The sequence below is a fragment of the Aythya fuligula genome, chromosome 4 (assembly GCF_009819795.1).
Source record: "Aythya fuligula isolate bAytFul2 chromosome 4, bAytFul2.pri, whole genome shotgun sequence".
In the NCBI taxonomy this organism is placed as follows: Eukaryota; Metazoa; Chordata; class Aves; order Anseriformes; family Anatidae; genus Aythya; species Aythya fuligula.
This window is the reverse complement of record NC_045562.1, coordinates 15,479,418-15,506,783: the sequence shown is the minus strand read 5'-3', so window position 1 is coordinate 15,506,783 and position 27,366 is coordinate 15,479,418. Positions and strand designations below refer to the sequence as shown.

The following is a 27,366-nucleotide window of genomic DNA, read 5'->3' as shown; positions in this document are numbered from 1 at the left end:
GTCCCCACGTTTGCCAGAACTGCCAGGAGCCCTGCCAGGTGACACAGTGCCTTCCCAGCTGTTGCAGATAAGAAAGCTGAGCTCTGAATTGTGGCTGGCTTCTTTCTGCATGGGCACAGCAGGTTTCCTTTGCTCTACGACTGTGAACAGCACGGGCACGTCTCATCTGAGCTCTCAGTTTCTCCCTGGGTGCTGCTGCACTTGTGCCTGTCACTTGGCATGCAGAAGGTCTTCCCGGCAGCTCCAGGCTCTTTGCAGTGCTCAGCAGTAACAGAACAAGCAAACCTTGTTGGTCCTGCTGCTGCTTCAGGACCAACAGAATATCTGTGGGTTGAAGGAGATCTGTCAGCCTCCACGGGCTCTAATCTAGAGAGCTACAGTGACTCTTCCCATGACCTGAGGTGTCCTTGGGGAAGAAAGCGGGTGGAGAGTAGGACTTACTGCCTAAGAGTGGGAGATCAAGCAGTTGGGAAGCTTTGATGGTAGTGTTCTTGGCTGTTGCAGCCTGCATTGGAGGAACATGCAGTCTAACAGCTATAACTTGATGTAAGGCAGTGAAGCTCTGGCAGTAGACTTACAGATTACATTGGCTTGACACTGAAAGCCGGGTCCTCGGCAAACTTGTTACTTCACTTAGGTTGCCCCAACAGTGCCAAAAAGCAGGGCTTCCCATACTCCCAGTGCATCTCCCCCAGCTCCCTGTCCTTCCTTTCCTAGCAAGATCTGTTTCACAGCTTCATGCCAGGTCACAGCCTGGTACGAGCAGCACAGGCTCTGTAGCAGCATTCTCCCACCCCACAACGTATTTCCCCCTAGCATGGCCATGGTCAGCTTGAGAGTGCCCTAGTTCAGCAGCGAGGGCTCTAGCATTGCTGTGGCAGCAGCTAAAAGCAGATGTGTAACTGAGAGAAGAGGACATAGCATGGGCAGGTGGTCCACGTGCTAGGGAGAAGAGGATGGGGGCTGATTAGTTGTGGTCTGGAAGGGAGTGGAGCTGAGTGAGGAGAGAAATCTGTATGAAGAGGAAAAGGTGGCTTGAGGCAATGCTCCGTCCTCCTCCGCAGGTGGCCCAGCTTGCCACCTCTGAGTCATGTGGACTTCTGTGCAGAAGCACTTAAGATATATGCAGAAGCAGCTGATGAGTCAGGGAAGCAGCAAACCAAAGGAGAAGTAGCTGATGGGTGTGAGTAGTTGTAATTGCTGATTTTGGTGAAACTCAAATCATGAGGAATATGGCCATGTGTGTGTATTTTAAAAGGTACTCCATGATCTGTATCCCAGTTATCAGGTGCCTGTAGAGGGATGTGTGTGTAAGTCTGGCTCACAGTTCATCAGGTCTGTGCTTATTTAGCCGGAGAGTGTCAAAAACATGAGAGTCAGGAAGGACCAAACTTCAGAATGAAGAATGTTTCTGCTGCTGCTCTCGTAACAGTATTAATTTCCTCGGAAGAAACATGCTGTAGCTAAATCTCTGGTCTCTTAAAAAGTCACAGTCCCATATCTGGAAGTCAGTGCCTGGTCTATCTGACGCATTTGCTTCTTGCGCATCCATGTGCAGCTAAATCAGGAGCAAAGTTACTGCCCACAGAAAGCAGCTCTGTTCACAGACCTTTCCAAGGTCTCTGCTGAACCTAATAATTGCAGGGTGGTTCTGCCCTATAGTGAACTGCCTTCCTGCCAGCAGTTACTTTGTTGTGTGTGGGAGTAGTGAGGTAAAGCTTGAATACAGGGAAATGTGATTGCTACCAACTTAGAAGCCTTTCAGAAATTTCTCAACTCTCAGCTGAAATCAGTATCTTATAATTACATTATTATTTTACTAATTATGCATACGGTGCCAGACACATACATAATATGTGTAAATTCATTGATGACAAGCACGTAGATTAGCCAGGCATGAAAGGCAGATGAGCTGTCTCTGAAAGCATTTTCCTTGTATAATCCCGATGCACTTGGGTGTTTCCCAGGAGCTGCTCCTCTAAGACTGGGAGTGTACTGCATGTAAACCTTCTGCTATTCTTCTTGGCCCACGCTGGGAAACAGTAGAGGCTCTTTGTGGTGAGCCGTCAGGAAAATTGAAATGTTAAGGACCTGCAAGTTACCTGTAATATGATTTATGGGCTGCTGGCGAGCTGGGCTGAGTTAAATGGCAGCGAGTAGTTAAACTCCTGGCAGTATGCAAAAGAGGGGGATGTTCCACCATCATAAAAGCATCGTTCTTGATAACTAGATCTCAGTCCCTACAATATTTACCCCTGATTTTCTTCTGTTGAACATCCCAAAACAAAATAAAGGTAGGATTCAGAAACACAGTGGTGGAGGTAAAAGTAAATGGAGCACCACAGATACACAGATGAAAGCAGGCTGTAAACATCACCCAGCAGAAGGAGACAGGTGGAAAAGCATACAGAAGTTTTAGATTGGACAGAAACAAGTAGAGTATTTATTGAGTTAAACACTTTTCTAGTTACAATTACATTCTCACTGTTGAGATGAAAAAACTCTTGGTTCTGGAAAGGCTGTTTTACATCTCTGCCTTCAGGTCACAGCTCCTAAAGGAAGCAAAGCAAGCTTTGGATCCAGTTAGACTTGGTGTGAACAGGTCTGTCAGCAGTGGCAGATGATTACAGCACCTAATTCTGAAATTAGGACAAGCATGATTCCTATCTTGGGTGGAAAAGACCAGAGATCCATGAAGAGACATGAATTCAAACAAAGAGGAAACCAAAAGTACCCTACCCCTCTTATCCACTGCCTCCACCCCTCCATTGTGGCTAACATAAAACGTTCACTAAAGAATGATCCAGTAGTTATTAAATAACAGGAATTAGCTAATACCGTACTATACAATTCCCTACTTTCTTCTTTGACAAGCTCTTTCCTTCCTTATATAGACCCCAAGGAGCTGGTGTTACACAGAGCTGACAAAGCCACTTGACGACGTAAGTAACTAGTGACTTTTCTTATTTCTGAAAGATTCTCCCAGTGCATGGGATGGGAATATTCCATCCATGATTTAGTTTGAAAACAAGGTTTCTCAAATCATTTTTCCACATGGAAATCTTGCCCTTTTCATCATGAGAGACTGCAAAATTTAGGGGAGCCTGGCAGTATATGTGGATGATGGCAGTGGAAGAAGAGACAGTGACTTTTTGTGGCACGCTGTGATAAAAATTGAAAGGTGTGGGGAGACAGAGGAATAGTGGAAGAGGGTAAGAAAGAAAAAAGAATGATGACATGAAGACTTACAGGAGTAAGCACTTTTAAACATTTTTCTGAATATGGGCCGTATCTGCCTTTTCCCTTTGCAATATCATTGGGATTTTGGAAAGGGAAGATATGCCTCTGCTTGTTTCAGGTGTTTGTAATTATGACGCAGTGTTGTGCCTGGAGCCAGCAGTGCACCCACTGCATTCCCATGCTGTACTCCAGAGGCGGAGTCACTGTTCACGGGAATGTTTTAAATAAAACTGCTAGTATGCAGTTTCCTGACTTCCAGAGGTAAAATAGTCTGTCAAAAAAGAAAAGAAAATAATCCACACTGGGAATCTAGAAAATCTGTATGGTGAAACAGCATAGTTTTGTGCATCACCTGGGTAGATTTTTACAAACAAATAAAATCAAAGTACTGAGTTAAGCAAAAACAAAATTCTGCAGGAATCATTGCTTGATCTTAATGCATTTGTGCCATCGCAATGGCAAAGCAAATTTACCTTTTTAAAAAATGTTTGAATAAACCAGCATCCTCCTTAACATTATTAATAGAAATGCCTTATGGCTGTGATACGTAGTTATGATAAAAATGGCCTTGCATAAGTAGAAAAGTGTTCTCTCTTCTGTATTTATCTTGTTTTTCCTGTCTCTCGCTCTGATTTGGAGCAAGTGGGTCTGACGACATACTTCTGAGTGCATGCATCAGGATATCCTCAATAGAAAATATAAGTCACGGAGCAGCTGAAATACTTTAGGGGAAAAAAGAACAAGGTCTCCACTCCGCTGCTTCAGTAGCCACAGAGAATGTTTAATGTGCTATGGGAAGAGACACCTGCTTGTAAAAGTCATCAGTACATCATACATCCCACCAAGGACAATGTGGTGTAAGGGATAGTTTATTGTTTCAGAAGGGGAATTCCCATTAAAGATTATTCCAGGGGGACAAATCTATTGGTGTAGTCAAATTAACCTTCAAAAGGGATTCTTATATTTACTTTCTTGCTTGCTTTTTGGAGAGATGTTGATGAAACTGAGTGAAAAGCACCACCTGGGAGTGGGAATCTAAATTAAAACTTGCTGGCAGAACAATCCTTCTACCATGTGAGGGGAACCACAGTCATTGTTTCCCAAACAGTTGTGAAGGGTGACCTCATAAACTTTCATAAGTAAATAAACGGCACAGTAACATAACCAAGTCCCCAGCAATTAAAATGTCAGGAAATAATATTTATAAAGGACAATTCAGTCGATTTTAACAGGAAGCCCATCTGATGGTCTACCTGCTTGCTTCTAGGGACGACATAACTTGAACCGGGATGACGATGGCAAGCTGCTAGCCTCACAATTCGGCTGTGGGAGGAGAGGGAACTAGCTCATGACTTCAGAAATGAAAGCGCTGGTAGCAGCAGGACTGTTTCCTTTTGCATGGACTTTCCTTCCTTTTGTGACATACGAAGGCTGGGACGGAGGGCACATAGCAAAGAGGTGCCGGGAAAGCCGCTGCTGTGGGTGCTCTGCCCTCCTGCTAGCAGTGCTCCAGGAGTGATTCTGGGTGGGAGGCCAGAGCAGTAGTGCCTGCTGTCTTTTAACGGAGAAAGGCATACATCAATTTATTTATTATGAGAGGGTTAACTGATCTGTATTGAACTAGGGTAGAAGCTGATCCCTGTGAAGCCCCATTCACTCCAGAGGCAGTTTCTGTTCCCTGTAACTTCTCCCCTAACCATCTTCCTGGGTGGGGGGCAGCTGTTTTCCTGCTTGTTTTCCAGAGAACCTTTGAAACACCACTGCTGCATGGTCCCTCCCGAGCAGACACGGGGAATTCCTGCCAGCAGGAACAAACCAAACCCTTTCGGGACTCATTTCCCCCTTCCCCGCCCGGTGCAGCGAGCGGGGCGCTCCCCACCCCACACAGCCTCAGGCGGGCAGCGGCACGGCCGCTCCCCTCGCCCCCAGCCCCCAGCCGAGCCCCTCCGGCCCTTGAGGGGCCGAAGCCGGTCTCAGGAGGCCCGGGGAGGCCCGGGGGCTCCTCCCGGCCCGTCAGCAGGCGTGGCGAGGCAGCCGCCCGCCCCTTGTGCCCGGCCCCGGGGCCTGGCGGCGGCTGTGGTGGCGGTGCTGGTGGCGGCTGTGTCCCTGCCGGCCGGGCGGCGGCCATGAAGTCGCTGTGCCTCGTCACGGCGGGGGTCCTGGCCCTGACGCTGCTCATCGCCAGCATCTCCTTGCTGGTGGCGCACGTCTTCCAGTCCGTGGTGGACCTGCAGGTGAAGCAGGTGAGAGCACGGCCCGATCGCCGCCCTCACGGTCCCTCCTGAGGGGTTTATTCCCCTCCGCAGGTTACCCCGGGAGGAGAGGGAGGGAGGGAAGGGGCTGGGGGCTGGCGCTGCCAGGCGCCCTCCGCGCCTCAGCCGCGCTCGGTGACGGTCGGAGCATCCCCCAGGTGGGGGCTCGGGCAGGGCTGGGCAAAAATCCAGCAAATATGAGTAAAAATCAGTCCTCTCCAGGCAGCTTTGCTGGCTGTGAGGCAGCTGCTGTAATGAGGGGCCCGCTCCAGAGCAGCAACACGTAGGGAGAGCAGGGAACACCTAAAGCACCCCTCCTGCCTCCTTTTCTACCATCTGTATCACCGATTTCTTGCAGCTTTCAGACAGTGGCTTGTGCTGCTGCTCCATTTATTGCTGCCTGTGCAGCGCTAGGTGTGCTATGGGCTGGGTGGTGGCATCGGGGCATTTCACCCCACTGCTCACAGCTGCTTGCAGCAAAATTGGGGAGCCCCCGTCCTGGCGTTGTTACGACTGCAGAGCCCTCCTTGTTCATGGGCTGCTTTAACTTTTGTTCCTCATGCTGGCCCTTTGGGTTTATATGGTGGTCCACTGAAAAGGGTCAACTCCAATGGTGTTAGAAACTCCCCTACTTGAAGCATTTGTCATTAGCTCTTTCCTTTAAAATGTCTGTGAAGCATGTAAATTATTACTGATCTGCCTAGTCTGAGGAATATCATCTCTTATTCAGACAGGGAAACCAAGAGTGCTAACAAATGATGTGATGTAACCAGTGCTGTTGTCTAACTGGTGACAGAAGTCTGCTTATCCCCCGTAATGTCCTAACCGATGCGCTGTGCTTTTCCTCAAGGTATTGACAGCAAGCGTTTCCTAACAGAGAAGCTGTATTGTGTTATCTTACACCAATTTGGCTTAACAAGGGCATTTTTATGCTGGCAGTCAGTTTAAAACAAGTTGCACTTTGAAATGTATCCCTAAAGTTTAGGGGATAGCCAAAACCAGGCCTCCCTAGGTGTCGTGCAGCCTGTCAGGGTGTCAGCTGCTCCTCGGGAGCTGCTCCTGCAGGGTTTGTCCCCAGGTAAGTGCTTCTGCCCTGCTGGAGCACAGCGTGGGGAATGGGTGGTTTATCCTGAAGTCATCCGACTGTCAGCTCATGCTTTCTCCAGGCAGTCTGAAAGCCAGATGCGAACTGATGTGAACGTCTGTGTATGCGAAGTTGTGTGCAAAGCAAGCCAAACAGCGCAGCTTTGCGTAGACATCTACAGCTCCATCTCCTGTATTGCAGGAAAGGAGTCTGTCAGCCGCTGCATCACAGCAGAAGTTAGAGCTTCAAGTCTATTTCATGCTCTCACCACAGGAGCAGTGGGGTAAAAAGAAATGGTTTGGCAGCACAGTGTAGGACTGTCAGGAATTAGGTGTGATCCTCCTTACACGTATTATCTCTTAGCTACACAACTCCTTACCCTTAACGGTTGATTATATAAGAGTAACTTCATAGTTACTCTGCAGAGCTTTCAGTAATGCAGGATGCAGTTCCTAGAGCTCAGTCTTTTCCTGCTTAGTGTTTTTCAGCTTGTCCTAGCATGCATCTCCATTGCACAGGATCAAGCATCCTGCTCCCTGCGCTTCCCAGTGACACCCTCCTGAACAGCTCTCAGCCCCAAAGCAGCGTGCTCCCTCCCAGTCACTCTGCTGATTCTGCTGCTTTCCACGTGCTTTATCCCACATGAGCTTCTTCTCATTTGTGTGTGGCCTAGGAAGTTGCTGTCTCTTGTGTAACCATGTGTGCAGCTTAGAAAATCTTGTGCAAATAGACAAATCTGAATTTGCCTTTGCAGTGTAACAAGACTAGAGCTTTCTGAGCTCTCTGATTGCTCTGAAGTCCAAGGCAGTGGACAAGAAATGTCACCTGTGCTCATGAGTTTCATGCTGGCCCCTCTTACCCTCCACACCCTCTCTGCAGAAAGAGGTTGTCCTTTGCATGGAGTAGTTCGTGCTGCTTTGAAGACTTCCCAGCAGTGCTGACTGATAGTGAAGTAAATTGAAATGAATGACTGCATTATGGACCAGCTGAAGCACCTGTGTGTCCAAACCCAGGAGCTATGCAGCATTGAGGATGGGCCGGCTTGAACCAGGGGATTTGTGTGATGCATCCTTTCCAGCACCACTGGTCCATCTTGTCCAGTGTCTGTTAGTTACCAGCGGTAGCACCTGAAATAACAGCAAATAATGGGAAAAAAACCTGGAATGAACAAGAGTAAAATAGCTGCCCACAGGTGAAAAGCCTTCCTAGCTGCGAGCAGTGTTTGCTTTATGCTATATATTTGTTATATGGTTATGGATTTTACTGCCATAAGCGTGCAGTGTATGACTATAACAACCCTTGAGCTATGCACCTAATGTGGAAGTTGGGCAGTCAGCCCTTGTGCCTTTACCTCCAGTGTTCTGCTTATGCCACATGCCGCACACTGATAAATTTAGAAAATGGTTAGTCTTCTAACCCCTTGAAATTTCAATGGGCTTTTGCTGCCAGCTGTCCACAGCTGGGTTGTCAGGAGTATTTGGGGCCCAAAAGTTTGGGGAAGATATTTTATCCCTTGATTTATTTTATGTATTGATCATTTGTAGGTTTTGTTTAATGTGAAATAGTAGACTGTGGTGGCTTAGACAAATGATGAGTTGAGATGCTTCTTTTGAACAGTTCCTGAAGTGCAGGGTCAGAAAAGTCTGCTCGTGTTGGTCTGAAGGTTTACCCTATTGCTCCTTTTAAGAAGCTGCAATTAAGTTCTGTGACAAATGGATGTATAAAACTATGTCCTGGAACTAGATCATTTTGCAGTTCCAGGAAAAAAAAAAAAAAAAAGTATATGTATATATTTAATTTTCTGTACAAGTTACAAAAAAGTCCAGCATCATTTTCCACTCCAATCAACACCACCAATTGCAATTACATTTGGGAGCATAAACTGCCTTTTTTTTCCTCTTTGTGAAGACAAGGAAACATCAGAGAATGCAACCAGTGCAAATTCAGGCCTGATAAATAAGTCAGCAGGGCAGATGTTTTCGTGGAAGCAGCAGTCTCTGCTGTGCTGCTGAGTGAGGACACAGCATGATGTTATCTACTGGTTTTGGGTGGTGATCATGCAGTTGGTGCACCTTTGTGTCTCCATGAGACAGGATCTCTGAGTCTGAGGCCTCCCTGGGCTACTGCCTGCAGGACTAGTGTCTGACATGGGGTTCCTGGATACTCTGTATGTCTTGTTTCTGCACGTAAGTGTATCAAGAGAAAAGGCCTTGTGCAGTACAGCAACAATAACTGCAGTGGGGCTGTGTCTTACACGCATTTCAGATTAAACAGCAGTCCTATGATCTAGTATTTTGCAGCCTTCCTAACCTAGCAGTGACCACAGCCTCTGACAAAAAAAATCGGTAACATCAGATCCTACTCTTCTGTGAATCAGTCAGCAGAGCTCAACAGAATGCCACCAGCTGAGGGACATGGACATATGTTTTGTTTAAAAAAAACGTGCACGTATTTTTCTCATAGGCCCAGGCTGTTTAATATCATGTGGCAGACCCAAATGCCCCTGATACCATTTGGTGAAAAATTGAAGGAAAGAGCTTGCCGTATTTTATTATTTGAGAATTTCATGGCAGTGTATCTGAGTCCTGCTCAGAAGTTTGTGAATCTGGGTTTACAACTGGTGTTGTTACTGTACAGAGCTAAAAATACACTGTCATTGCTGTGGGAGATCCAAGCAGTGTTACGCAGATCCAGCAAATAAATCACCAGATGACTTGGTTTCACTACCCTTTTGCTCTGTAGCCATCTCCCAGGGGATCACACAAGATTTCAAAATCCTAGGAACCTGCGTTTATGCGGACTTTCCAGAGAAAAATTCCCTCATTCCCTTCCTGTTAATGCTCTTTGCATGTAGTCTGGTGCATAAGTATATGTATATAGCATGAGAGAAACTGATGTTACATTTGGCAATTCGTCATCAAGGTGGGGAGCTTCTTCTTTTTGGTCTAGCTCAGGAGAGTGGCATGGGGCAGTGACCTCCCTGCACCTGGTAAATGTCATCCCTCTCATAAAGGATACACTGGAGCCTAAAACTGGAATTAATTTGTCTGGGGTGCACTTGTATTTTTTAAATGTTGACAATTTAGAGGGAGTAATAATCTTCCGCTTTAATTGCCTCATATGAGAGCAATTTGAGCAGCAGACAGGTGCCCTGAATACGCTTACTAGTTGTTGGGGAATAGTACAAATTCCTAGATGGGGAGAGTTAAGGTCAAGACAGGCAAGAGTTAGTCTTTTTATCGGTGTCAAGCTTATGCTCAAATGTATTTCATGCACATGAGAAATGTGAGCTGTACACAACTTAGGAAAGGAGCAGACATCAGACCTCTGAAACCCCTGACTTTGTACTGTGGTTATTTGCGTATGGAGAAAAGCTATCCCAGTTATCTCTAGGTATCTTAAATACATTGCTGTGTCACTCCCAGCCCTTTCTGGTAGTGTCATGGAAACAGTATGCCTGATTTAGTGAGATTTTCTGTTCCTGATCCTACAGACCAGCTTCATGCAGGCTCTGTCTGAATACAAACTCCTTGGCATAAGATTGCAAGAAAACAGGGTCAGAAGCATTGGTTTGTGTAGGAAATGGTGTATACGAGATGCTGATAGTTCCAAAGAAATGCACAAAGCACCTGAAACAGGCCTAACATTATTTTTGTGGTGTTCACAGAATACAGGGTTTGCAATTCTCAGAGGAAAGCAGTCTGCAACTGCAGAGTATTACCAGCTGGGTTGGCTTCCACTGCCTTTCAGGAATACTGCTGCCATTCCAAGCTCCTGCCAATACGTGTTTCTTTTAAAAGGTCTTATCTTTATCTAATCATTCAAAATTAAAATCTGCATGCAGAGAAAACAGCTCCTTCAGTGGGAAGGCCAAGGATGAATGCTGAGGCTGTAGCTGATAGTCCTGTAGCTGATAAAGTTAAGACCCCATAAACAGTAACCAAGACGTGGCAGCTGGCCAGTTTGTCCTGCCTTTGATTTTGTACTTACAATATTTGACTTGTTTTCTCAGAAGAATAAAAAGAGCAAGTGTTGACGAGACCCATTTAATTGCAAATTATCTCCCCCTCCCTTCTTCCGCCTACTAGTGTTATGATTTTCGAAGATCCAGTTTTGTTTGTACTTATTCCTGAAAATTCCACTCTGCAAGCCATTTTTTTCTTAACTGTAACACTGGCAGTAACAGTGTTAAAAACATGCGAAAAGCTTTGATTTTGGTGGTGGTGGTGGTGATGCTTCTATAGTTGCAGTAAATTTTATCTAGAATTAAATGGTAATAAAATAAGGAGTTGAGATCTGTGTTACGTGTTCCTAATAGAGCCACATGAAGATACATTTGAATATTGAATCAAGTACTTATGTGATAAAATAATGATTTGCAGTTCCTGTTTTGTAGACCCATGTTGTGTTGAATACAAAGAATCTTTGCCCTATTCGGAGACCTCAGAAAAGCAAGAATCCCAGTCTGCCTAAATGAAAGAAATTTCTATCACTTACAGGTTTTCCTCCCAGGCTACTGAGAAATGAAGTCCAGTTGCTTTGGAGACAATCTTACAGCTATACTGGAATGTGACATTTGTAGGCAAAGAAATCATAACCACAATGAATCTAAGCTTCTTTTCTGGCCTTGTTCCTCCTCAGATGACTCTCTTAGGACTGCTTGGCCTCACATTGTTGGTTTCCACTTCTTCTATCTGTAATGTGGATATATTTTGTGGTGTTTCACACCGGGTTAGGTTTTTGTTCATATAGAAAGTGCAAGAGGATCATTGTGTAACAGCTGATAAGTCTTCATTCTGAAAAATGTCAGGCAGAAGTGTTTGTAGGAAGAAGCAGAAAAACAATCCCCACAGAAGTATGCCCCTAGGCTGCAAGCATCGTAGCATATGCCTGATTTTGTTGATATTTAGTAAGGTGCTTCAAAGTAAAACACAAAGTATTTGTAGAGTTGGGGTCTCCAATGGTGTTGCTTGTCCTTGTTCTGAGGACAGAGAATTCCTCTCTTTCCTGTAAATATTATTCAGCATCTATTACTAACAGCTGATTTGTCTTTCTCATGTTTCAGGGAACAGTATTAAAAAATGGCACAGAAACCTTTGAAGCCTGGGAAGATCCTCCTCCACCAGTCTACATGCAGTTCTACTTTTTTAATGTGACAAATCCATTAGAAGTGCTTCAAGGAGCTACTCCTCTTGTAGAGGAAAAAGGGCCGTACACCTACCGGTAGGACCATTTCACTGTGTTCACATTTCGCTGAACCTGTTGTGTGTAAGGAGGCAAAGAACTGAGATCCAGAATGTTTGGGATCCCATTCTAGCAGAAAACCTAGCTGCTAATGTGGGCTTGAAAATTTATTCAACTGAGAATGGTCATACACCACCTGCACAGTACAACCAGGCTGACACAGCAACAGCCTGCAAGCAGTTTTGGTTTCAGCCAGGGTCTTCTGTTAAATTCTGTGCAAGATTTTGCTTGTGTGCTGCTGCTGCTCCTCAGCTGCTGAACCGAGAGGAAGTTCTCTGCATCATGGCCTGCTGTCTTGTGAGGGAAAAGGCAGTGACTGGTTGAGATGTAAGCGGAGAGAAGTGTTGCATAAAAATGTGATTCACTGAGAAACTATTTCCTAGTTGAAATTGCACAATTCATATCATTAAAAACATGGACAGAAAGCTAGTTACAGAGTGGAACTAAAGGGAACTCCCCTAACCAGCCATCACTACTTAGATTCAGAAATATCTACTATTTTTGCAGATGGAAGGACTCAGTAAGGCCACGTGCAGTGTTGGAGCTTATCCAGCCTCCATGACTCCTTCTGCATGGTATGGCTCCACGCTGAGCAGTCCGAGTCTGCTGCATGTGGAGAGGTTTTGGTCCCCTTATGAACAAGTTTTCCTTTGGAGCTTCATTCTGCTCCACTGCACGCAGCAGTGTAAAACCAGGAGCAGTCCTGTAGCAGGAGGTTTCACAGTATTTGAACTCATGGAGGTAGGAGAACCATGGCAAAAATGTTGGTTTCTTATTGTCAGTCTCAGTGGTCAGACATTCATTCAGACCAGTTTCAGTGCCAGAAGGAGCTGTGTCTACCTAAGCTGCAGAACGATCAGGATCTGGTTGTCAGTATTTTAAAAAATATTGTAGAGTAAAAGGGAGAGCCTTTCGGGCTGCCTCAGCCTCTGCAGTATGTCTTCCCACGCTGTTCCTCTCCACCTACAGCTCAGTTTTGCTTCACCCTCTGCCCTCAATCTTTTCCCATCTCTGTTTTTCATTGCCGTGCCTGTTTAACTTTGGCAAACTACATGTTCTACTTTGTTATTAGATAAACTGGTAGAGGTGGGGAAAAGATAGAGAAGCTTTCAAGTTCCCAAGCTTTCCTTCAGGTCGGTGTAGAATAATGCTGATAATTAGTCAGCAGGAAGATAAACAGGGCTGCTTCTAGATGTAAAAGACCTACATGAAACCTCACAGGCCCTTGCTTTTCTGCACTCCCATTCTCTAGCTCCTTTTTTCCCCTTTCCTCAGCATCTTCCAGGCGTCACGCACAGCCTGCTTTGTGAAGCTGCACCTTACCCATGAAGGAGTTCTGTGGGATGGACGGGGCTGCCTGGCGTGGTCCGTGCCCGAGGGGAGGCCCAGCCTGAGCAGCTGTTTTGTGGCTCGCTGCGAGCCTTCCCCTGCAGCACACACCACAGGCTGGCTGCATGTGATTGGGCTGGGGCGGGCGACGCAGGCGCTCCCCGTCTTGTTTATTGCCGAGGAAGGCAGGCAGGCTGCTCCTTCCAGCCCTGCGTGTTTCTGTCGCTCCTGCCTCGCTTGGTTTGCCCGCTTCTGACGTGTCCGAACAGGATTCGACTGTGCTGCGCTCTGCCTGATGGAAGAAATAGCAAAGTTAAAAAGCTGGAGTGCTCTTTCCCAGCAGATTCTTTAATCCTTGCTTAGCTGCTGCTGCTGAGTGTACCAGGCTGTCAGCGGTGGGTGGGGAAAGAGAGGAGGTGCATGGGAGGAGAGGGAGAAGGAAGGGATGTTGCAGACATACTGCATGCTAGAGCCACAGAATAAATACTAGGTTAGTATGTAGCAGAACATCCAAAATGCTCCAAAATCAAGTGCATGACTCAGTGTTTTATAAAATGGGTTACTGAGGAGAAAGGCTGGAAGTGAACCGTCCCTGACAGACAGGGAAAAAAGTCTAAGAGTGGCAGAGAAGAGGTGGGACAGCTACATGTACATACTGCATGGTTAAGCTTCAAACAGTTCATAGGTTTGACCCATATAAATTGTAAACCCAGTTAGTGCAGACATAGTTTCTGTACCTGAAATGCTGTAGTGCTTGTCTTTTTAAATCCTGGAAGTTATATTTGCAATATATAAAATAATTCATTATGAAGTGCATGCTGCTTTCCTGACAAGCTCTAAAGAACACTTGGATTTTCTCTGGTCTTGGACACATTAACAGTTGTTTGTCTTTAACATCTGAGATCCTCCTCCTTATGTCCCTAATCGGGGAGTATTATTTTCCTCTGCAGACTTTTTAGAGTTGGAGAAACTTCTCAGGCTAACTCTGGCCTATTTTAGGTAAGGCACTTCACAACTGTCCATTCCCATCCCCTCAGTTCAAGCCCTAGGTTATAGAGTAAATTGATGTGAACTCCAAAGCAAGCTGGAGTTCCTAGGAGAGAAGAAGAGCAGTAGATACACTGTTTTTGTAGGGGAGGTGGGAAATGGTTGATTTCTAAGAAGAATAGTTTCATGGGCCTTCCCAGTTTGCTTTAAGTTAGAAAGGCTGAACCAGAGTGATACAGCCAGTCATGAAGCTGCATTAACTAGATCTAGTGCAGCCAGGATAGCATCTAGGATCTGAAATGAACGAAGAACATCACAGCACAGGGTCTTGCAGAATAATTCACCTTTGCATCTTGAGAGTTAAAATTTACTCCGGAGGCAAAGCAATGTAGAAGTCAACAAACTCTTGACTGAATGTGGACTCATGAAATATGGTCTGTTTCACCTCACTCCTATGCCAAAAGGATCACACCATGAGAAGACAACCTGCCACTGCTGTTTTCTGTATTGCTGAAGATTGCTATGTGTCTCATTGTGAACCTAAGCCTGCCAGTTCTGCAGAATTGTGGTTCTTGTTTGGAACATGGTCCTGGCAATGCACTGGATTATGGTTATGACATGTGCTTCAGGGTGATTAAGATCTGACTCCCTTACTAGGCCAGCAGGTAGCATTTGATGTTTCTTGCCAATTGGACTTGTTTGTCAGCAATCCTGAGCTTTTTGTTGCTCGTTTGTAGCTCGTCTGTTTTGTTGCTTAGACAGTACCAGAAGCAAACTCCAAACCCATGAGCAGTTCAGGGCAAAAAAAAATCAGTTGAATTTCTGTTGCATCCAGGATTGCCACCTCACAATTAAAGGAGAAGAGCTAAAACGAGGCTTGTTCTGTTGTTGAGTCACACATAAGCCCAGAAGCCCTATTGCAAAGTACATGGACACCAGCAGAAAGATTCTGGTAGGTTCTTAGGTCAGGTTAGTGATACGTAGGTGAAGCCTACATCTTATTTTGTCTGGGAGCAAATTTTGCCTGCAGGAAAGAGGCAAAAGTCTTATATATAGTGTCTCTAAATCATTCTGTACTGTTTGAAATTGCTCTCTTTCCTTGGAGGTATTTCAAGGCAAGGTAAAAATATGAAGTGCAATTAGGGCGTGGGGTGGCATTTTTGGGAGTACCCTGTGAGGTGTAATTCAGCTCACATTGACACAAAGGGGAGTTGTGTTGCTGACAGCAGCAGCAGCAAAAATGGACCAACTGCCAGTGATGTGAAAATCCTCCCCTTCGTGTGCTTAGAGCAGTAGAATGGCCACAAGTTGCAATTAATGTCATTTGTACATGTTTAACTTGCTTTGTACATGTTTAACTTGCTTACAGAGTAAACTTTCTTGTTTTTCAGAGAATACAGGCCAAGAGTGCACGTTCAGTTTTTGGACAATGGCACCAAAGTATCTGCTCTGAATCCAAAGACATATGTATTTGAGCCTCAGAAGTCAGTTGGAGACCCTGAAGTGGATCTCATCAGAACAATTAATGTTCCTGCAGTGGTGAGTTCTCCTCAGTTCCTGCTTGGAAATCATCCTAACTCACTTTACACCTACAGCTTGTCACTCCATACTGTCTCTCCCTTTGTGGTAGATAAAGGTGATTGAAGAACTAGAGAGGCAGCTTATGTCTGAGGCAGAAACTGCATTCAGTTTTGGTTTGGACTGTTGTGGGATTTTTTTTATTATGTTCTTCCTTCCCCATACACCTCTGAGTGTTAGTACCACATTCCTGCGCTGAGAGCTGACGCACTTAAGAGATGAGAAGAAATCAGGCTTGTTGGGTTTTCGTGACCAAGTGAAATTAGGGAGTTAGTGATCTCAGATACGTAGGAGGAACTCAGACATTTGAATGAGAAGGCTTGGAATATTTGTTTGGTTGGGGTTATTTTGGTCAAAATTGCAAAAATTGCCTCCAGCCCTGCATCACAAACTGAAAAAAAAAAAAAAAAAAAAGGTTTCAGATACCACTGAATGAAAAGGTGCTGCGAGAATAAAGTTACAATTAAGACAGGCACCCCGGTCTGCATTAGGTGAGGCAACCCTGCAAAGACAGTCTCATTCTGGTGATGAGAGGCAGACCATTATTTTTGGTCTCGCACAGGGATAGCATGAGAACAGGCAGATACACAGCTGTCATACCTTGCAAAGCAAATGAGACAGTACCCAAATACTTGCTGGTTGTGTAACTACGCCTTTACTCTCCATACTAGTTTAATTGACTTCAATTACAGGGTGCATTCAAATTTGCCTGGCATTTCTAAAAATGTCTGTCTGATTTTATGAATGAATACATACATTCTCTGTATGTGGCATTAGATAGAACACAGTTTACTACAAGTTGCAAACAATACAGTCACTGTATTTACAGTTCCTCCCAGGCATTTGAGTGGTAGCAAGTATTATCTCTCGTTCAGATTTTTGACAGTGATGTACTGTAACAGGCTGTACTAGAAGAACGACAGCTTCATTCACCCAAGGAATATTTTTTTCTTTTGTTTTTGCCTTTTTTAAAATACATGTTGCAAAATTACTACAAAGGGAATAACTTTTGGTATTGTTTGCACTTTAGAGAAATTCCACATCCTTACAGGCTTCACTTTTCAAAATGTAAACCATGATTTCCTAAGGCTGATATTCAAAGAGCATCTCCAGCTGTAATATACCTGTGAAATTCAAGCTGCTTAGAAAGCAGTTTTGCACGTTTCACTTTAAATGCATTCTTAAGCCTACAAATGTCAGTGACACAGAACCAAGCTGTGTGCCCATGCTTAGCTGAACAGGAATCTTCAGGAGCACATCCCTGGAGGAGAATAGCTGAGGAACCTGTTAGTCAGCACATTACTTGCCACAAGTGGAAATAGTGAAACTGAAAATACAATTCAAATGTGTGCAATGCTGAAATGTGTGTGTCTGTGTTTGCATGCAGCTGTAATTATTTATTCTACATGAAATCTGACCATTTTTCCCCAATTCCAATCCCCTGGCAGACTGCAATGGAGTGGACCAGGGCAACCTCTCTTCAGTTTGCCACAGAGGTGCTGTTGCTCCTATACCAAGAATCCCTGTTCACAGTTCGCACCGTGCATGAATTATTGTGGGGATACAAGGACAAGCTGCTGTCAACCATTCATCTTCTGCATCCCGAGATCGATCCAGTGTTTGGTTTCTTTAATAAGGTAACTGGCATAGGAAACTTTCGGGTGCTTTAAATTAGGGGTGATGTCATTGCTACAGAGTTGGAACTGTCATCACCCGCCAGTAGAGAAGGTTGCTCCGAGGCTGAGGCCAGGAGGCAGGCTGCAGAGGTGGCAAAAGGATGTTCCATGTCCAATTTGGCTGTGTTTAGGCACTGGCCTGTGGCACGGCTGCGAGTGTTTTATCTCACTTCCCTGTGTCAAATATGCATAAGCTTTTCAAGAGTGGATGTAAACAATTCCACTGTTGATTGTGCTCACTTTGAGTAGCATGGCCTTTTTGGCATCACTTGTGCAAACTATCAGAAAATTTCCTGACCAATTTCCTTCGCAGTAATTAATTGAGATCACATGTTAGTTTAGTTCTGTGCTGTAGCCATTCCTGGCTTCCACAGCATCTCTGTAAGTCACCTTGGGCTGGCAGGACTCCTTGTTTCTCAGAGATACCTACAGCACCCAAATTATTTTCTGTGGGTTTATTTTGTTTCTGTGTGTTTGTTTTATTTAAACTGCTTTTTCAGTGGCAAATTTCAACGGGTAAAAAAGGCTAACCTCATGTTGCATTCCCTTCACTTGGGAGGGGTGAGAATTTAGCACAGTCACATCCACCTCACTTATGTTCAAGGGGGAGTTTAATGATTTGCACTTACCTCAGGGGAGTCCATCACTCCTGTGGTGGATTTGTAGTGATGGCAGCTCAGTCTCCTGTCACCCCATTGTTACCAGTCAGGAGTGATTAAAAACTTACATATCTGTTTGCAGATGAATGGAACCGATGATGGAGAATATGTTTTCCTAAGTGGGGAAAGGAACTACCTTAACTTCTCAAGGATTGTGGAATGGAAAGGAAAAGAGTAAGTTTTTCACTATGGTTAGGCCTCTGTCAAAATCTGCCACTTTTCACATTTTTTGTTGAACAAGAATGTTCACCTTTACATTCTTTACAAAACTAAACAAAACAAAAAGTCAATTTATTTTGTGGATGGTGGTAGTTCTTAGCAGCTCTTAGCTCAGACCAGGCCTCCAGTATTTCGGTACGGGTTGTATAATTATGAAAAGAAGACAGCCCCTACCCCTAGAGAACAAACTGCTGTGAGCACTCACCTCTGAACCCCTGACTGCCCCATGGCACAGGTTACCCTCCCTGACATCTCTCCCTCGATTCTTACTTGCCTGGTGCCAGTTTAAAGAGAAGACAAATGCAATTTAAACCCATTCTAATGCCCCTTGTTGTTAGCAGAGCTGAGGCAATAGGACTTAGCACCGTACAGGTCTGATTCTTGTTTGCTCAGACCATAAGCTGGCCTGACCACTGCTCAGAGATCTTTTAACCCTTATTATTTTTGCTTCGTTTTCTTCAGGTCATTGAATTGGTGGACAACAAAGTCATGTAACATGATCAATGGAACAGATGGGACATCCTTTCACCCACTGATTAGCAAAGATGAGAACATTTATATCTTCTCTTCTGATTTCTGCAGGTAAGAAAAGGAAAACGTCATCACTCAGACTTTATAGCAGAGCATTTATGTCCATTGATGCTAAGGTTTTATGTTAGGCTAATATTTTTCCTTCCATCATCTTATTTAGCAGGGTTACTGTTCAGTATTCATTTGTGCTATGAAGGATGAGAGAGATAAACCAAAAAATAAAATAAATAAAATAATAATAATAATAAAATCTGCATCAAATTAAGGATGTGCTATTTGTAAAGAAGGATAGAGTGAAAATTTGAAAGATGACTGGAAAGACAGGCTGGACTGTCTAGCAAGGTTTGTAATGAGGGGAAGAGGATTTCTATGAACCTTGCCTGAAATTTCTTTCTCTCCAAAATCTTCCCTTGTTCTGCTTTTTAGAGAACGCAGATTGCCTTCTTCAGAGATGTGTGACTTAAAGCAGTGCTATTTAAAATGCAGCAATATTCAGAAAAAAAAAACATGGTGTTTCCTTCTTTATGTTCCACTTGCTGTTCTCCTCCCTTCCAAGTTTTCCTGTTTGTGGAGAATGAAAATGATCTGAAATTCTCTATTTAAATCAATACAGATGTGTGTTATGCTAAATTCAGGACTCGCTAAATTTGTGCCTCCCCTCTGTTCTGTCTTGCCCAACCCTGTTCCTTGCCTTGTCCCTCCCAGTAGCACGCACCAGCAGTGCCTCACACATCGCATAATAGGAACACGGGGACATGGCTGAAGCCCCAAAATGCTGAAGGCAGGTGTCAGTATCCCTAGAGCAGCACAGTTAGCACAGGATTGTCCATTTCTTGCAGCAGCAGAATGATGAGGTGTGTATGTGATGATCAAAAGCCCGTTAAATTTAACACAGAAGAATTTAACACAGAAGATCACTGGAATGAGCTTAGGCCAAGGCCGCAGCTTACTGTAAACTGAATTAGATAAGCAGGCATCAACAAAGAGACATCTGCAGCAGATATTAGCATATGCTCAAGACTAACAAATCTGGGTCTGGCTTCTCTTTCTTGCAGATCTTTTTATCTGGTGTATGACAGCTCAGGAAGCGTTGCAGGCATCCCAACCTACCGCTTTGTGCCCTCTCCTATGGTGTTTGCCAACACCACCATTAACCCAGACAATGCTGGATTCTGTGTGCCTCCAGGGAACTGCCCTGGCACTGGGGTCCTCAACGTCAGCATCTGCAAGCAAGGTATGTTACCAGGGGGTGGAAGCAGACTGGGAGGATATCAGCAGCAACATATTTCTCCTTTCTGACTGAAATAAATGAGGACAGTTTGGTGAAGCCTACAGGGATGTGACTGTACTCAGTGAAACCAGTCACCAACAAGTGGTTGGTTGGTGTTAAACTGCAGTAATGAGGAAATGTATCTGAGGGGAGATGTTCCTGTGAGATTTTATCAGCTCCAGCAATGACAAAAATCAAAGAAATCAGAAGGGAGTACCAGGATCCATACTGAACAGTTTGGGCGTTTGTAGTCTGCTCTTATCCAGGTAGCTGTCATGTCTGTGTAGTTGGATGACCAGTGAAAAGACCAGCATGCAAGCCATGAAGCTGTGCTGATGCTGCACAAGGGAAAATTTGGCTTCTTCTAAGGACTGGGCATCAGTGTTAATTCTGTAGCCCCGGAATGGACTTGCCTTTACAGTGTAAATAGCACAGTGCAAAGAGTTTTGAGTTCCTCAAAGACTTTCTCAAATCCTGTTCTTTTCTTAAATGGTGATTTTTCTCTGTTTTCACATTCCAGGTGCTCCCATATTTCTATCAGCCCCACATTTTTACCAAGCAGAGCAAAAGTTTATAGAGGACATAGAGGGCATGCACCCGACCAAGGAATATCATGAGACATTTGTGGACATCAATCCTGTAAGTACAGCCATTTTTAAAGGGTAATGCAGTCAAATCCAAGCTCATGGGCTTAGGTTACCTTCTTGGATGGTGTGCATCGATGTAGTCTCACTGACTTCATCAAAGCTGTGTTATTTTACATGGAACTATTCAAATGTGCTTGTATGGAGCAAATTTTACTGGATAACAAGAATTAAAATGCTCTTCCTATCATGCCTGTGAAATTAGAGATGCCAACAGGCTGGTATTGATGAAATGAAGAGGCTAAAGTATTTCTGAGAGGCAGGTGAGGCTACTTTCCTGCTCACCCTGCCATCCCAACCACTGGGGTATTGTCCTGACTGTATTTTCCCCAAGCTGAAGAAGCTGGGTATGTGGACTAAGAGAGCAGATCAATACTCAGTGGATGTTGGACTCAATTTAGATGGCATGGAGCCACAGAAAGAGAGATGCAGAAGCATGGTGGTTGTGTCTTTCATGGAAGTTTGTGGAGTTTCTGGTAATCTCACCGTGAGATGTCAGAAATAAAGGAGCTTGCAGCTGATGGGCTGTGATTTTACACTGTACTCTAGATCCACACATCTGAAGGTAGGTCAAGGGACAGAGCAAGATCATTACCTCCCCAGTTTACAGAAGGAGAGGAGTCTGACTCATCAAGCTGCTATGGAGGAAATTGCATAGTTTCTCTCAACATCTAGTGCAGATGCTGCTTGACACCTGATTTGGTGCCAAGCTCTTTCTGTTATGCAGCTCTTTTGAAGTATTAGTGTAAAATGAGCTCTGTGACTCCTCGCTTCCATCCACCCCCACAGACTAAATTTGGCTACTTGAGAAAGGAACATATTTCTGTGCATCCATTTGCAACCTTTACTATAGCAGTGGCAATATTGTGAGAAGTGTTTCATTCTCATCACCTTTATGGCCATTCACTCCCATTCATTGTGGTTGATATCTCTTTGTCACCCTTCAAACAGAATTGTTTCTTTTGTGTGAGACGGCAGGGTCTTCGCACAGTAATGAGACTAGAACAAGCAGCAGTAGGTGATAGCCTTTTTCAAAACTACAGCTAGATCTGAAAGAAGGGGATCACTCTGTAGCTTAAGTGTGGGTTCCTCCGTTTCTGTTGTAGCCTCTTCACATCTACTTAATTCAGAGGCAGACTGAAATCTGGACATATGAGATACAAGAGTATCTTGCAAGATTACCTTCCCTTGGTGAAGGGAAATAAATAATAACCCTAAGTGGGTCTTACATTGCCTTGTCAAGTCCACATCAGTGTAGCTGTTACATTGTATTCTCCTAATGCCTATTTCATGCTTACTCTTTAAAAATAATAATATTAATAATAATTAACTGCTTTCTTCTATTCCCCAGCTGACAGGGCTTGTCCTTCAAGCAGCCAAGCGGATGCAGATCAATGTTCATGTCAGAAAACTACCTGAATTTTTGTAAGTGCTGCAGGGTGGATATCTCAGACCTGATTTGATATTCAAAACAAAGTTGTCTGCAGTGTTCAGATGGAATATTGGTTGGAGAGAGAAAATGAGAGGGAGAAATCTAGTCAAATCTTAATTTGGCAGTACGCTCTTCAATCACAGACGAAGTGGCTATTACAGTTCCTTCTGCAGAGTAAAGACAGTATTCAAGAAAAGAAGTTGCTGGAGACAAGTTACACATGATGCTTGTGGTGGCATCAGTCATACTACACTGATGCAACTCCAAGAGAGGGTCTGCCACAATGGAGTGGGGCTAGAGCTCGGAGAGCTGCTGCTCACTGCAGTGAGGACATGCCATCCTACTTTTCACAGCTTTTAGAAAATATATACTGCAAATGCCATCACTTCTCAGCAGTATCCACGTGAAAACCAAACAAAAAGGAATAATCCCTTCAAAGTAGAAAATCAAGTGGTGTGTCCCAAAACAGCCAGCAAGTCCTATCCAAAATTCTGAGGGGAGGGCTTAGGTCAGGTAGAGAGAAAGACCTTGCCTTGGCGACTGCATTGGTACGATAACGAGAAACTGCTGTCCTGAGACTTAGGCAGTCCATACAGCAAACCTTGCTACGCAGCTACTCAGCTTATTGGCACAGCTTTACCACATATTATAACTAAAAAAGAAGTGTTTTAACTACCCCAATCTTTATGGGATGGTCAGTGTTTCTTCACCTTGTTTTCTAGTGGCCAGGAGCTGTTGCATTAAAACAACTCAGGAGCAAGCTGTTATTTCATGTGTGCCAAACTTCTTTTTTTTTTTTTTTTTTACTGTTCTGTTTATGTTGTGTGGACAATAGTGTCTGTGTTTTACAAGTATGAGTAACCTTCAACATCGGCTTAGCTTAGCATTCCTGCTGACTGGCACAAATCTGTCATTCAGTAAGTTATTAATGAGCCTCTTATGGATCCCTTTTTTTCTTTCGCCACCAAATCCCAAAACAGAAATTATTTAGCATTTTGAAGATTTAGATTGTTCTGCTCGAGTGGGGAGGTGAAAATCAAGTCTAGAGTTTCTCTGGGGACAGTTTCATTGTTCATTTTTGTATTATAATCTGTCTTCAGAACCCTCAAGTTGGAAAATTGGAAAAGCATCATTTCTTATTGTTGTTTTTTTACACAGTGAAACAGGCAACATCCGAACACTAATTTTCCCAGTGATGTATTTAAATGAGGTAAATATGTTATTTCTTTGCAGCATTGTGGCATGTTTATTCTTGCTAAAATACCGTCTTTGAGCTAGCCAGGAAAGAAATGCATGTTTTCCTGTTGCTTTGTATAGTGATGGTAGGAAGCTGTTGTTTCGTACTAATATCTTCTTGCTGTTTGTTGACCGTTGCATTAAATTTAGTTCTGGAAAATACTGTCAGGTGGGCTTTGTAATTGCAGAGTACTGGCCACAAGGAAGAGGCAGAAGGCTTGCAGGATCACATCTTTTTGTGTGGAGACCTCTATGAATGCAGTAGTAGCACAGTCTGTGCTGTAGTTGGATCACTGCCTTCACTGGATTCAGGGATTCAGGGAACACTCTAGCTTTGATGATTCATGCCATTACTCCAGGTCCATATCATTGCTTTCCTAAACTGAGCATTCAAAGTCACTACTTCATTTAGAAATGCAGAGCAGATTATCCCTCTGGCCAGAGAAGGAGAGCTAAGGATTCTTAGAGGGAAGGTATATCAAGAAGCAATGAAGCAGAGGTGGAGAACTGTGGAACTGTTGTTACCCTACACCTCACAAAGGTAAAATGGCCTAATATAAAGATGGACAGAAATCAGTCTTTCTTCTCTCTTCATCTTTCTCTGCTCCAGAGTGTTCTGATTGATGAAGCATCTGCCAGCAAACTCAAGCACGTCTTGCTGGAAGCCAGTGTTGTAACTGGAATCCCCTTTGTAATCATGGCTATCGGAATTGTTTTTGGGATTATTTTTATTGTGCTCGTGTGCAGGTCCCGGGGAGTAAGTGAAGAGGTAAGTAGCATTTTAATTCAACTTTGCTTACTGTATGTTAGTCTGTGTTTAATTTTCTTTTGGTTGATTTATTTCTTCAGTATCTTTTTGTACACAAACATTTTTATGTGTTGTTTTTGTTTAAAATGACCTTTCTAGGGAGGGGAAGTTTTAATAGACTCAGAATAAATGCATGAAAACAAAGGAATGCAGCTAATATACGGAACGTGGTAAGGCAGGTCGTAGCTTCTGTGCCTAACTCCCTTGCTGATAGTAGTAAAAAAAATAAAAAATCAGCCTGTCTAGAGGACCCTGAAGGGTGAGATGCAAAAGTTCACCATATTTGTTGGACATTAAATCATAGGCAATTGGACAGTGTTCTCAGAAACAATTGCCTTATGCCAGTTGATTATTCTTCTGAACCGCTATGCAAATTCATGACCAAAGAACAGCTGACTTTTACAGACAACAGCACACAGATAGTTTTATCCAGACAGTGCTAGTTTGTACATCTATTTATGAAGGGTTCTGTCACAAAATGACATGCTGGCATTAAGGCTGTTCGTTAGCAATGCTGAAATTCAAACTTCACCCTAACAGTTAAGGCAGTAGGGTTCAGATGAGACAAACTGGGTACTCTAGTTGGCTGTTTTCTCCCTGTAGCTGCTGTGGTCTTAGTGTGGTCTCACTTATATGATGTTGGCTAAGTACCTTCTTAAAACCACTTGAGAAAGCACCATTATGCCTACTGCCAGAGCTCCCAGCTGTGCTGTGTCTGTGCTTCACCTCAGCCCGTGGGACCCAGTGCTGGGTAGGGGTGTGATGGTGGTGGCAGCAGTGGTGGAGAGTCCTCAGCCTTCCTTCCTTGAGCTTTGAGGAACCGATCTCTGTCTCTCTTGCTTCACTCTTGCAGTTCTCTCCAGGCACCCAGGAAGCATTTCATGAGCAGGGGTTCTCAGGACCACATTTCAGGTTCCTTTACAGCAGATCCTTGTCCTTTTTCCTTGTTCATTTCTTCCTTTTTCTTTTGCTCATATTTCTGGCAGGCTCAACTAGAAAATCAAAACTGTCCCATTGCCTGAGGCCCCTGCCCCAGGCATTCCTTCCCCTCCCTATGTGCTGGCTTCATACCAGCGCTCTTGGATGTTCCTGGATGCTACACAGTGATTAAAATGACCAAGTGACACCTCAATTTCATGTTTTCTCTGTTACTTTTGTTGCTTTTCCTGCAGACCTAAGAGTAACTCAGCCAGTTACAGGTCTGTTTGTGATCCACCTCCCACCAGGGTGGTTATGGTCTTTAATCATCTGGAATGTGCCATGGGGAACCGAGCAATCAGGCCTTTATTTTGCCTGTGAATGAGCACATCTGCCGTGCTGAGTCCTTGCTGAAATCCCTCTGGCTGGGGGATGTCCCTGACAGTTCAGTGATGCAGTGCCCAGAATTGAGCACACCACACCTCCAGATACACAGATTCCCTCCTCCCTTTCATCGCTTTCCCAACCTGCTCCACAGCCCTGCAAAGATGCAGCCTGAGCCTTCCCATTTATGTTGCATCCTTAATATCCTACTAATCAACAACTTGCCCCATCACTGCCTCGTATCTCCCAGCTTCCAGGAGGACTGCTTTCTCTGCAGGATGTGTCTCGCTGTATTTCTTGCCCATTACCCACTGTTCACACTGTGAATCCTGCAGTGTGAGCTTTCTCTGGCCCCACTGGCATGCAGAGCATGATCTTGGTAGGCCTAATTCCTGCCTCACCTCACTTGCTGTCCTTAGAGATGGCAGCATCCTGCCCTCCAGTGGGGGCAAGGAGAACATCCTGGCCCTTTTCTTCCACTTGCCTCAATCCTCTCCATCCTCTGGAGTAAGCAAATTTGGGACAGCTCTTTGTAGCCCAGTGCCTGCCCCTGCCAAAGCTGCCATCCACCCTCCAGCACTTCCCCAGCACAGCATTGGTTCTCCTCCATGAAACTGCACGTAGAAGTAGGAGACAAGCTTTTTCCTTTCCTGTCGGGAGTTTCAGAAATCCAGCTTCCCGACTGTGGAAGCTCTGTGATGTGCCACATTTAACTTTCCTGTGTTAAAATTTCTCTCTTGCAGAGTACCGAAGAAGAAAGGTCCCCACTCATCAGGACATAGTAGTAGATTTTCTTTAACATGTGAGCTTGGAGAATAAATTATTAGAGCTGACCTAATAGCAACTACCACTACCCACCGTTGTCCACCGTGGAGAAACAATCGTGTCAAGTGTAAGTTATTGTGGCATAGAGACGGAAGAGAATCTGGACTGTCATCAAGGGAGGAGACTTTTCTTACCAGCTAAGTTACAACTTTAAAACTGCGTTTTAAAACTGCTCAAGATCCTGCTTTTTCAGCTCTGCACTCTCGTACCTGCACTGACACCTATAGACGATCATAACCACTATATCAGTGAAAAGAACAAAGGCCTGATTCATCACAGAAATGACAGGGGTAAATTTTGCAAATGGCCTTAGGAGCATGGGCTGCAGAGTACCCTTGTAAAGGCACAGCAGGTTCCCGTACCACCCAGGAAGACCTGTCATTTTTCCTGTAGGCCTAGTATTGTTTTTTCTGTAAAGTGTTGCGCGCTGCTTACTACCAGTATGCACTGACTGTTTACTATTAATGTCATTGGTCCTTCCACAGAACTGATTTGTACGACTAATCCAAAATATCGTGTGAAACGTTTTAAGTATCTGTAGTTATCGGGGAGAAAGAATCCAGTGACTGGAAATGCTTTTACGTACAGACCTCGTAACTGTTCTAACTGCACACAATCCTATTGCATGCTAGTGTTACATCTATCCTTAAGATTTGGATTTGTTTCCCTTCAACTTGAAAAAACAGAAGACAACAAAACAGAACACAACATTCGTCTTGATGGTGGAAGGCACAAAAACGGTGTTCTTTTTTTCCTCTGGTGTTTGTCACAGTTCTCAGCTGTGTGGTTTAATATGAATGCAGATTTGGCGGTTACATTTATTGTTCAGGATAAAAGCACACCTCTGTATTAAGGTATGTGTAGGGCCTTGAAAAGCTGTAAGAGTTTTTTACTTGCCAAGTGGAAACTTGTTTTCAGAAATTACAAAAGTATTTTTCCCATGGCGAAAGGGATATTCTAATTGGGAAGTATTTCTATTGGATCTGGATAGCAAAACATATTTTAAAATGTATTATTTTATTCTAAATAGAGGTATTGTTTTTTTCCATT

General features: G+C 44.2%; 1 protein-coding gene across 2 annotated transcripts; it reads left to right on the top strand.

Moving 5' to 3' along the window:
* Positions 1–5,312: 5,312 nt before the first annotated feature.
* Positions 5,313–27,343, top strand: SCARB2 (scavenger receptor class B member 2). Of its 2 annotated transcripts, XM_032186907.1 has the most exons (13): positions 5,313–5,483; positions 11,642–11,799; positions 15,528–15,675; positions 17,163–17,351; positions 18,132–18,223; positions 18,731–18,850; positions 19,855–20,033; positions 20,590–20,708; positions 22,065–22,138; positions 23,304–23,355; positions 23,992–24,150; positions 24,289–24,359; positions 26,235–27,343. In XM_032186907.1, exons 1-12 carry the CDS (start codon positions 5,367–5,369, stop codon positions 24,316–24,318), a joined length of 1,437 nt encoding a protein of 478 aa, XP_032042798.1. In that variant the 5' UTR covers positions 5,313–5,366; the 3' UTR covers positions 24,319–24,359; positions 26,235–27,343. The 2 variants fall into 2 exon arrangements, with proteins under 2 accessions (XP_032042798.1, XP_032042797.1); XM_032186906.1 differs by lacking the exon at positions 24,289–24,359.
* Positions 27,344–27,366: the final 23 nt, after the last annotated feature.